Source organism: Candoia aspera, chromosome 2, assembly GCF_035149785.1.
Source record: "Candoia aspera isolate rCanAsp1 chromosome 2, rCanAsp1.hap2, whole genome shotgun sequence".
NCBI classification, from domain to species: Eukaryota; Metazoa; Chordata; class Lepidosauria; order Squamata; family Boidae; genus Candoia; species Candoia aspera.
Genome location: NC_086154.1, coordinates 230,535,116 through 230,545,341, shown reverse-complemented (window position 1 = coordinate 230,545,341; position 10,226 = coordinate 230,535,116). Strand labels below are relative to the sequence as shown.

Below are 10,226 nucleotides of genomic sequence, written 5' to 3'. Positions count from 1 at the left end.
CTTCTGTTGCAGACATGGCCACAATCATCATCACTATCTCTTATCAAACAGGCCAAGATGCTGATATTCCCTATGCTGAATTTAAGTTCTACTTCAGAGGAAGTAGAAGTGGTGGGAATGCAGGGACAAATAAAGGCCCTTCTCCATTATCTTTAAATGTACAGGTCACATTTAAGGAAACCAAGGTTTAGTATGCTTGTCAGGATATTCTAGGATGGGGAAGTGACCAGTCAGTATAGAGCACAAAGTGCCTCTGTATGTGCTAAATATATAAGGTTTAACCATATAAGCAAAACCATACATTAAACCAATGAGATATGGACACATTGTGCTATGCATGTTTGTAAGGACTGTAATCACCCCAATATTAGTATCTCCTCCTATAAAAAAAATCCAGTGGTTGTTGTTGAACACACTTTTATCTATACCATTGGGGATGGACTTATCCAGAAATGAACAGAAGGTATAAAGACTTATATTCTGTGTAAACTAGACTTCCTTTTCTATTTCCTGTCTTTAATTACATTTACTCATTTCTTCCACTTTGTATAATGTTGCTTACCCCAAAGAGGAATAGGAAAAGTTTATCTTTGCTGCCATCTAGTGGTTGTCCAGATTTTTGCAGTCAAAGAAGATATTTCAACCATTTCCCCTGGCTGAAATATCTGAAACCGTTTTAGATTCTGCTCCTGGTGAAGGAAGGAACACGAAAATCGTTTTTGCTTTTGTTTCTCCCAAACTGTAATTGGCCTTCTATGATTTGACAGAACTTCTGGACACAGTATTTTGGTTCATTTTTGAAACAAAAAATATCTTCCATTTTGCAGGGAGTGGGGGCAAGCAAATGGTACATTTAAGGGGTACTGTAATGAATCTGCTGTTTGCCATAGCCTCACTGGCTGTTCATGTATCCATGCAGACACCTAAGCTCTGTAGCATAATATTTTGCTGACAAGAATCTGGGAATAGATAAATTTAGAGTCCCACAGGACATAGTGCTTATAGAAGGGAGGTGCAGCAGATACAGAATTGGCAAGAGGGAAATTCTTGACCACCTAAGAAGATACATTAACATCTGAGAATACTTGGAAAAGCTTGATTGTGGATGTGATGATGGACAGCTAAAGGTACCACAATGGCTAGAATGGATATAGACAATTCTAACAACTACTGAATATGGCCTGTGACCCTAAAATGGACTAAACAGCTTTTACATTGCTGAAGGTTCATCAGGTCCTGAGTGGGGTGAAGTCCCCAAAGTGTTCATGGGTGATAACTGAAAAAACTCCCTGCAAAGGAAAAACATGTTGGACCTAAAATACCACACAGATGTTAGAGAACTGTGCCAGTGGATGGAAAAAAGAAGTTAAAAGGTTTACCTATTGGTAGGTGATCAGCTAGATTCAGGCCAACTGCTAACTCATTTGACTGACAGATGGGACATTTGCCACTAAATTCTGTAAGCTCTTTTCAATACAGATACTAGCTCTTGAGGTTAGCAACGGAGAGGGGTACATAGACACTAGGTACACATGTATCTTAAGCTCATGTCATAACTGGCTAAAATATGTAATTTTGTTCTTTTGCATCAGATTAGCAAGCTATTGGTTGGAAGGGAGAATGTTAGGAAAAGGCAAATCAATTAGTGAATCTTGAAGCCAGAAAAGTGAAGGTACTTGTCTGAAATTGCTTCTGTCTTTTAATCTAATAATTATTATTATTAAAAAAACCCAGAAAGTTGTGTGGTCTTACCTCCTTCAATCACCCCTCAAACCTGTTTGTGTATATGTATATGTATATGCATATGTATGTGTGTGTATATGTATACATACACACAAACACATATAGACATACACCCTTATGTTTTCCTTCTTATATTGAAGCTTAAACATCTTCCCATCACAAAACGACTGTAGAAAATAAAAACCAAAACCAACCACTACAACAAAAAAATGTAACCCTTAGGCTAATAAAAAAAAGATCCAACTTAGAAAACTAGAATAAAACGTATTTCAAGGGCATATCTCATCAAACCTAAAATTGTTCGTTAGATTTCTATCGTATTTCTCCTTCAGGAGCTCAAGACACCCCAAGCTCCAATCCCCATGGCAACCCTTTGACATAGTTAACTGTAAAATTATGACTAGCCAAAAGTCATCCAGTGAGCTTCCATGAATGAGGTCAATTTGAACCTGATCCTCCTAAGTCTTAATCAATACCTACCATCCTGGTAACGTACCACAAAACCCAATGTGACTGGAAATTTTGCAGAAAATCAACCTAATTATTACGGACACTGAACCTGTCATTTATACAAAAGACATAATGTCCAAAGTACAAAAGCCAACACAATGAAAGTAGATGGTCATTTCTCAAGAGCAATGTTTATTATCTTTATAGCAAAATAAAATTTATGATCTGGGTCTCTCCTTTTTGCCTTTGTACAAGGCTAACAAGGAAACATTTGCCACTTTGACAACCTTGAAACGAACTCCAGGAATGTCACCAACAGCATGTCCTTTTCGACCAAAGCCAGCAACTAGAACCTCATCGTTCTCCTAGAATTCAACAAAGCAAGTTTCATTCAATAAAAATTTAGTAAATGTCTTCGTAACAGCCATGATTCTTATGGAGGCTCATTTGTCACATAAACAAGATCTATTACTTCTTTTTTAAATCTGAGAAGCAACACAGCAAAGTAACAGGAAAAAAGAAAACTCGAGGTGTCTTTCTTTCCTTTCTTGAGAAAAATCTGAAAACTAGAAAACCAAGTTTATGGCCCCAATACAAATTTTCCACTATACTAAGCCCCAGGAAAATGTTCCTTCAGGGTCCATCATTCCCTTTCCTATACAGCCAACTAGCAATTTTTCTTCTCTTTCTTTGAATTTAGTTTTATTGTAAACCGCCCAGGGTCCCTCTTTTCGGGGGAGATGGGCAGTGATAAAAATTGAAAATAAAATAAAATAAAATAAAAAATTCTCTTTAGAAGCATGTATGCTTGTGTATATAAGGAAGGAAGGGAGACCATTAGTTGATCCTTGTACTTTTCTAGGTAGGACATTTTTTAAGTAGGTGCCTCCCTGGAACTTCTGAGAATCTCCTGTGTAGTTTTTTTTCTCCAACATACATCACATCTGAAATACTTTATAAAGGATCTGGGTCATAATTATTGTGAGAACACATTGCTATTCCCTACTGTTATACAGAGCAAAGATTGGTTATTCACCTCAATGAAGTTCAAACAACCATCATTGGGAACAAAAGCTGTTATTTTCTTCCCATTCTTGATGAGCTGGACTCGGACACACTTCCTAATAGCAGAATTTGGCTGCTTAGCCTCTACACCACTAAAATGAAAATAATGAAATCATGTTTAATTTTTTTTTATCATCAGAATCTCCACATCTTCTTGGCTAGGATAGCAAAACATTTTATTTAATAAAGGCACATTTTGCAATCCCCTCCGCTTCCCACTAAGCAAAACCATTTCAGACATGGGTCAGATTCAGCTTCTCTTCCACTGGTGGGAGGAGTGTTTCTTAGAGTTCAGAACATTCCAGCTGGCATAAAGGGGAGATGATCTTTGCAGATTTCTTCTCTTTGTATCTTCAAATGTTCCAGACAGTCCCTCAAATCTCTGGAGCAAATTTTTAGGGAAGGATTGCAGCAGAAACTGCTATCTTTTCCATTCCTTCAATGAGATTTTCTGGCAGATCAGAAGTCTCCCCTAGATGAATTGGAGACTCTCTGTCTTTGGAAAGCTGAGCTTACTTCAAGCCCTGTTATCCATGGACTGTATACAAGAAATAACTGAAATTCACTGAGCTAGGAAGTGACCAAAATGTGTCACACACATTTTTCAAACAAGAACAATGATCATGAAAACCCAGAAGTCTCACTTATGACACAAATAATGAATTGCAAACCAGGCACAGTGAGCAAGTCCATGGAACAAAGCTGTACCTTTCTTAAGTAATACCTAATGTAATTTAAGTCTTCAACAGAAAAACTAGTATCGAGTTATACTTTGCCCAGATTTAAACTTAAAGGAAAAATTCCCAGTATTTGATATTTGTATTCTTAACAAAATGTATTTCCTAAAGTACTGCTATGATTACAAAACTAAAAAATCAAAGATTCCCAATGTTTGCCTAGGGCTAGGAACAGGGATGTATTTACCATGTTACTCAGCCACACATACTAACAATTGTAATTAATCCATCTATCAGTTCTACTAAATAGTACAATACTTTTTACAGGAAATAGGGTAAATGTCTTCAGTCAAAATTAAGATCCAATGAATTCTTGGTGAAACTCACACTTTTTCCAGAACAATTCCCTTGGCATGAGAAGCTCCCCCAAAAGGGTTTGCTTTCAAAGCAGTACCCAGATGGGCCTTCTTGTATTGCTTGTCATGCCACTTCTGTTCTCGGCGGTGACTGCGCAGCTTCCTGGCTGTACGAAGCCCACGACACTTGCCTATAAAACAGTACAGTAAAAGTTATTAGAAGCAATCATTAAGTATGTAGAATTGGACCTTGATCAACTCTCCATATTTAAGTAGGATTTATAGGATTCATTTTTTTGATAAAAATTGCACTAAAATTTTACACAGTACTTTCTAATACAGCATCCAGGATTCTTTGCACAAATTTAACAAACCATAGCATACAAAACCTGAAAATAAGATAATTTATGCTAAAGCCTTATAAACAAAATTTAGAAGATCCCTGTGCCCCAATCATGGTCCCCTGTATGTGTGCACACACATAATATACCTTAGGAGTTCCAATTTGGTTTCCTTATTTCATAACACATTCCCAATTTATTTTATTTTAATTTTATTTATTTTATTCATAATTCACCTAGTAACAAATGTTTGTATGGCAATTTGAGCGTTAAAATTATCAAGACAAAAAGTCTGAATTTTGTAACCAAATCTCATCATGTGAACCAAACATGATGTAACAATCATTTAATGGTTTATTTTGGCCACCTTTCAAAAGCAGATTGTGGAATTCCAAGAGCATAATCCAGAGCCAGATCCTTACCTAATCAGCTCATAAACTCTACTAGGTATTTATAGTACATAACTAACTATTTTTGAAAAATATACTTTTTTAGATTTGTGCATATACATATACATTTAATGGGTGCTGAGACTAATTCCAATTAAATCTTTTTAGTCCAGCACACCATTTGCTACAGCAGCCAATTATATGCTTTTGGAAAGCTCCCAGACAACTGCTCCACCTTTTGTGGCAGTCAGCTTCATGCTGTCCCAGAACCAATGTCCTAGTGGCAACTGGGCAAAAGTATGGACTTCCAGTCCCAGAATTCTCAGCAGTGACTATGCTGGCTGGGGAATTCTGGGTACTGAAGGGCTAACATCAGGTAGTTGCTACGGTTGGGAAACGCTCTCCTAGAACCTTTTCCTCTTCAAGCCTGTTAAATTTGAACTCCCATAATCCCCAACGAGCACAGCTTTGGCTAGGCTTGCTGGGGAAGATGGGAGTTGGACTCCAATACATCCTTAGAAACTCAGGTTAGGAAATGTAGTCCCAAAGATTCCGAGTAGACAGTTCCTGCTGGTCGGCTTTTTAAATATACCATCGCTGTTAGTATGTCGTAACAGGGAGCTCTATCGATTCGTAAAGCTCCGATGGACTGATGTTAGGAACCCACAAGGGTGGTCGCGTGGTCAGTTCTTAAAGATCAAGCAATGAAAGCCCTCAGGGCGCTGAACGGGCGGGGGGAGATGTTTTCCGCCCGCCAAGAGCCCTCAGCTACCCTGAGGTCTTTCTCATCCTACTGTTTAGCCGTAATGCGACGCCCCGAATCGGAGCACCTCACCCATCGTGCCGTTCTCGGACCCCGAGGAGGAAAAAGAAAGACCCAGAATGCACCGGCCTCGAGGACCCCCCCTTCTCGGGAAAAAGTTGTCTATCCGAGGGCCTGCCTAAAAGCAGTAGGAAAGAGGGAGGTGGGGCGCGGTGCATTGTGGGAAGTTTAGTTGGCAGCGGCTCCCTTCCTGACGGGCTTTCGCTCTCTCAAGCATAGAAACAGTACACTTCCAATCACCTTTGAAGGATTATAGCCGGGATGGTGGCTTCCCTTGCGAAGACAGAAATCCTGGTTCTGTGGGAGTCTCCTTTTGTGTGTGTCCTTGGGGCATCTCTAATTTATTAGGATCACACTCCAGCGGCTTTGTGATTTTTTTTTGTCTGCTCAGCTTCCCGCACCCACGGTGACGTTCGTCCTCTTTTCCCTCAGTAAAAGATAGGGGAGTCAGGCGCGGAGAAGTCCATCCGAGCGAGGTCTTTGCCACCGTTACGTAGAGCTGCCGCACGGGATTGTGGGCCTTTCTTGTCGTCCTCTGCCCGGCCTATGGCAGCGCGATGGGTGAGCGGAGCCGGAGCTTCTTTGGCGCGCGGGATGAGCGGCCCTTTCCTCCTCGGGTGTCTGGGCACGGGGCCGGGGCGCTGTAAGGGGACGCCAATATCCCCATTGGTCGGTGTCCTGGCAGGGCTGCGGCGCTGATCTGGGTCGCTCCACGTGTCGATGCCGGCCTCTCTTTAGTTTAGTTTTACCAGACCTTCATCCGTGTGTGTGTGTCTGTGTGTATAATCCGAGCATTAAAACGCTGAGCGTTATTGTCTGTTTCCATACTGCTCTCTGCAGTCAGTTTTTTGTCTTTTTAAATCGTTTGCAGAAGTCTCCTTTGAGCCTTGCTCGACCTCTGGTGATTTTCCTGAACACGCCTCTTCAGTTTCCTGGCAGGGGCTCAGATGGAGTTTTCCGCTGCTTTCTTCCAGGCCCTTTTTAAAACACTTTTTAATCTAGTTTGCAGCCTTGGTTTTCCCTTAGTTAACCCCATCCAAGTATTAACTAGGTCTGAGTGCAAGTAGCTTCTTTGTCATGGCAGTTAATGTCCCCAAAATATGAAGGATCGTCTATTGACCTCAAAATAAAAACAGCATGAAAATTAAAAAACACAAATCAATAGTAACACCTGTTGAAATGAGGTCGTTTGGATGAAATCCCAGGAAAACTCTTCTTTTTCTGATCCCTAAACTTCCTTTTTTCTAGGCAAGTGTCGTGGACTTCGTACAGCCAGGAAGCTGCGCAGTCACCGCCGAGAACAGAAGTGGCATGACAAACAATACAAGAAGGCCCATCTGGGTACTGCATTGAAAGCCAACCCTTTTGGGGGAGCTTCCCATGCCAAAGGAATTGTCCTGGAAAAAGTGTAAGTGAGGTCTCCCCATTGTTAAGTGGAGAAACTATAAGATGCAGTGGCCATCCAAAAGCAGTGTGGAATTATGCATTTATTAGACTGTTGCTGTTAGAGGTACTTGGGTACCCCTGATTCTCCCTATGAATTGCAGCCTTATAGAGACAATTGCATGTTTGTTGGAAGTGAATGTTTTTGTACCTATATCTTCAAAAAGTCCATAATAAAACTTACATATTTGTTTAGAGTAAGACCTTTAAGGCTACTGTCTTAGCATAGTTTTTTTAAAATGTTCTGTTTCCAATTAAAATTAGAAATTAGTCTTTGATACATGCGGTGGTGCTGCGGGTTAAACCGCTGAGCTTGCTGAATTCGAATCCGCGTGATGGGGTGAGCTCCCATTGCTAGTCCCAGCTCCTGCCAACCTAGCAGTTCGAAAACATGCAAATGTGAGTAGATTAATAGGTACCGCTTCGGTGGGCAGGTAACGGCGTTCTGTTTAGTCATGCTGGCCACATGACCATGGAAGTGTCTATGGACAAACGCTGGCTCTTCAGCTTTGAAACGGAGATGAGCACCACCCCCTAGAGTCGGACACAACTGGACTTAATGTCAAGGGAAACCTTTACCCTTTACTAATACACATTACTCTATATCAGCGGTTCTCAAACATTTTGGTCTCAGGAACCCTTTACATTCTTAAAAATGATGAGGACCCCAAAGAGCGTTGGTTTATGTGGGTTGTAGCTATATTTACTGTATTAGAAATTAAAATAGAATAATTTAAAAACATTTATTTGACTTTGTGGACCCCTTGAAAGGGGCTCGGGGACTCCCAGGGATCCCCAGACCACACTTGGAGAACTGCTGGTCTACATAGAGCCAAGCCTTAATCTGTCCTTTCCATCTTTTTAAGTGTTAGGTTTATTTCCTTTTAATCTCTAAAACAAATAACCAGTTATTACCTTTTGCCTAAGGATACTGTCCTATATGTATCTACTTACTTACTTAGAAACAAACCCCATGGAAGTCAGACATCAGTTTGTTTGTCCAAGTAAGTGGGCACAGAACTATAGCCTTACCTGTGTAAATACTTAAATAATTATTAAGTTAGTCTTTTCTTACAGTAAGTAAAATTAACATTTTAGCTTTATGCACACTTACTTGGAGTAAAATCCACAGAAAATAGTAAAAATGAGATGGAAGGATACCTGGATTGTGCTATGAATCTATTTAAATAGGACAAGCTGTAAATTGTGCTTTAGTTTTTATTGTTATTTGAATATGGGAAGCATCAATCTAATACGATTTTATGACCTTAAGATGGTGAACTGAGAACCTGAAGACTGTATAATTAGTTACTAAGCATTATTACTACACTTTAGAAACGTAACAGCATCCATGTTGTACAATTCATGTTTCAGTGGCGTAGAGGCTAAACAGCCAAACTCTGCCATCAGGAAGTGTGTCCGAGTTCAGCTGATCAAGAATGGCAAGAAGATTACAGCTTTTGTTCCCAATGATGGCTGTTTGAATTTTATTGAGGTAAAGACGCTCGGTGGATGTAATATGGCACCTGTCATGAGTACTGATGGTGAGGAGGGGGCCCAGGTGGGAAAACGCATGCATAGTTTAGAGAATTTGAGCTGTCCTTCAAAGAAACCCAGAACAGACCCGCCTTGAGTTTTAGGGTTTATCGGTCTGGGTTTTGCCATGCTTATTCAGTTTGGTAGGATTTTCTGTCTACAATAGCAGTAATAAAACACTAGAGACTTCCTCCTCATCTTGGTGTGGTCTTTGCTTAGTCAGGACAGCAGATAACTGAAGGGGAGAATTGATTAATTGAATTAAATCATTTTTTTTTCTTGGAACTAAAAATTGGAAAAGTATGATTATGCTGTTGTCATCAAGCATTTCTTGCTTTCTTGTTTTAAACTAGGAGAATGACGAAGTCCTGGTTGCTGGCTTTGGTCGGAAGGGTCATGCTGTTGGTGACATTCCTGGAGTTCGCTTCAAAGTCGTCAAAGTAGCCAATGTTTCCCTGCTAGCCCTGTACAAAGGCAAGAAGGAGAGACCCAGATCATAATTCCTGTGATGCTGTGAATGGATCTGAGAAATATTTTTACTTAATAAGGTTTCCCCAATGAGTATTTTATAAAATGGAGTCTTGCCCAGAATGTGTGTCTGTATAAATTTCTCAAGATGCTTTTGAGTCGATTCTTACAGATTGTCCCAGAGTTGCTTTGATTGTAAGAAAATCCTGCTGAGTTCAAGAGATCTTCATTAGTTTGCGTCCATCTGAGTACAGCTTGTGTTGTAAATAAAGCTCCATTTTGCATCAAGAAAATGAAAATTTTAAAATTTATTTTGTAATACTAATCATTGTTAAATAACTATTTTCTTTGATGTATTTAATCAAAGGGACAAAGCGTTAATTTTTACTTCATACTTAACTTTGTTAGCTTTCTCATTAAAAGGGAAGATTAAGCTATTAAACACTAGCATAAAGCAGGGGTAAACAGAATAAACCATTTATTTAAGGAAATAAAATCAGCTTATTTTCATGACTCCAAGTACCTTACAAAACAGAAAAAGCCACCATAATTCAAAAGAATTACAATTTTAGCCCAGGCCCGTTACGTACACTGGTTATATATTAGTTGTCAACTTTTTTATCCACTTAAAATGACTTTTTAAAATGGCTTTAATATTCACAGTAGTCCTGCTCTAAGCTATAAGGTACTTTGTATTTTGGTGCTTTCTAGTCTGCTGATTCCTGGTGACTGCTTGGACAAGTACCTACAGTGTTCTTGGCAAGATTTCAGAAGTGCTTTGCTATTGCCTCCTTCCAAGGGCTGCGAGAGAGCAACTGGCCCAAGGTCACCCAGCTGGCTTTGTGCCTAAGGCAGGACTAGAACTCACAGTCTCCCAGTTTCTAGCCTGATGCCTTAACCACTACACACAAACTTGCTCTTTTGTTTGTTTTTCA

At 39.8% G+C, this 10,226-nt stretch overlaps 2 protein-coding genes across 2 annotated transcripts; one reads left to right on the top strand and one right to left on the bottom strand.

The window, feature by feature from the left end:
- Window positions 1-2,384: 2,384 nt before the first annotated feature.
- Window positions 2,385-5,939, bottom strand: LOC134491597 (small ribosomal subunit protein uS12). The gene is made up of 4 exons (XM_063295457.1): window positions 5,857-5,939; window positions 4,323-4,482; window positions 3,230-3,350; window positions 2,385-2,558 (listed from the first exon to the last, which is right to left on the bottom strand). The coding sequence occupies exons 1-4, from the start codon at window positions 5,858-5,860 to the stop codon at window positions 2,412-2,414; spliced, it is 432 nt and encodes a 143-aa protein (XP_063151527.1). The 5' UTR covers window positions 5,861-5,939; the 3' UTR covers window positions 2,385-2,411.
- Window positions 5,940-6,306: 367 nt separating this feature from the next.
- On the top strand, window positions 6,307-9,590 carry LOC134491598 (small ribosomal subunit protein uS12). Its single transcript, XM_063295458.1, has 4 exons — window positions 6,307-6,405; window positions 7,093-7,252; window positions 8,662-8,782; window positions 9,177-9,590. Exons 1-4 carry the CDS (start codon window positions 6,402-6,404, stop codon window positions 9,321-9,323), a joined length of 432 nt encoding a protein of 143 aa, XP_063151528.1. The 5' UTR covers window positions 6,307-6,401; the 3' UTR covers window positions 9,324-9,590.
- The last annotated feature ends 636 nt before the right edge of the window (window positions 9,591-10,226 follow it).

What these genes read in the sequence shown, in the direction of transcription:
- LOC134491597 (XM_063295457.1), bottom strand. An exon ending in GGAATTGTTCTGGAAAAAGT is followed by an intron (nt 3,351 to 4,322) that starts GTGAGTTTCACC and finishes TTTTCATTTTAG; the next exon opens with TGGTGTAGAGGCTAAGCAGC. An exon ending in GTTGTTTGAACTTCATTGAG is followed by an intron (nt 2,559 to 3,229) that starts GTGAATAACCAA and finishes GTTGAATTCTAG; the next exon opens with GAGAACGATGAGGTTCTAGT.
- LOC134491598 (XM_063295458.1), top strand. An exon ending in GGAATTGTCCTGGAAAAAGT is followed by an intron (nt 7,253 to 8,661) that starts GTAAGTGAGGTC and finishes TTCATGTTTCAG; the next exon opens with TGGCGTAGAGGCTAAACAGC. An exon ending in GCTGTTTGAATTTTATTGAG is followed by an intron (nt 8,783 to 9,176) that starts GTAAAGACGCTC and finishes GTTTTAAACTAG; the next exon opens with GAGAATGACGAAGTCCTGGT.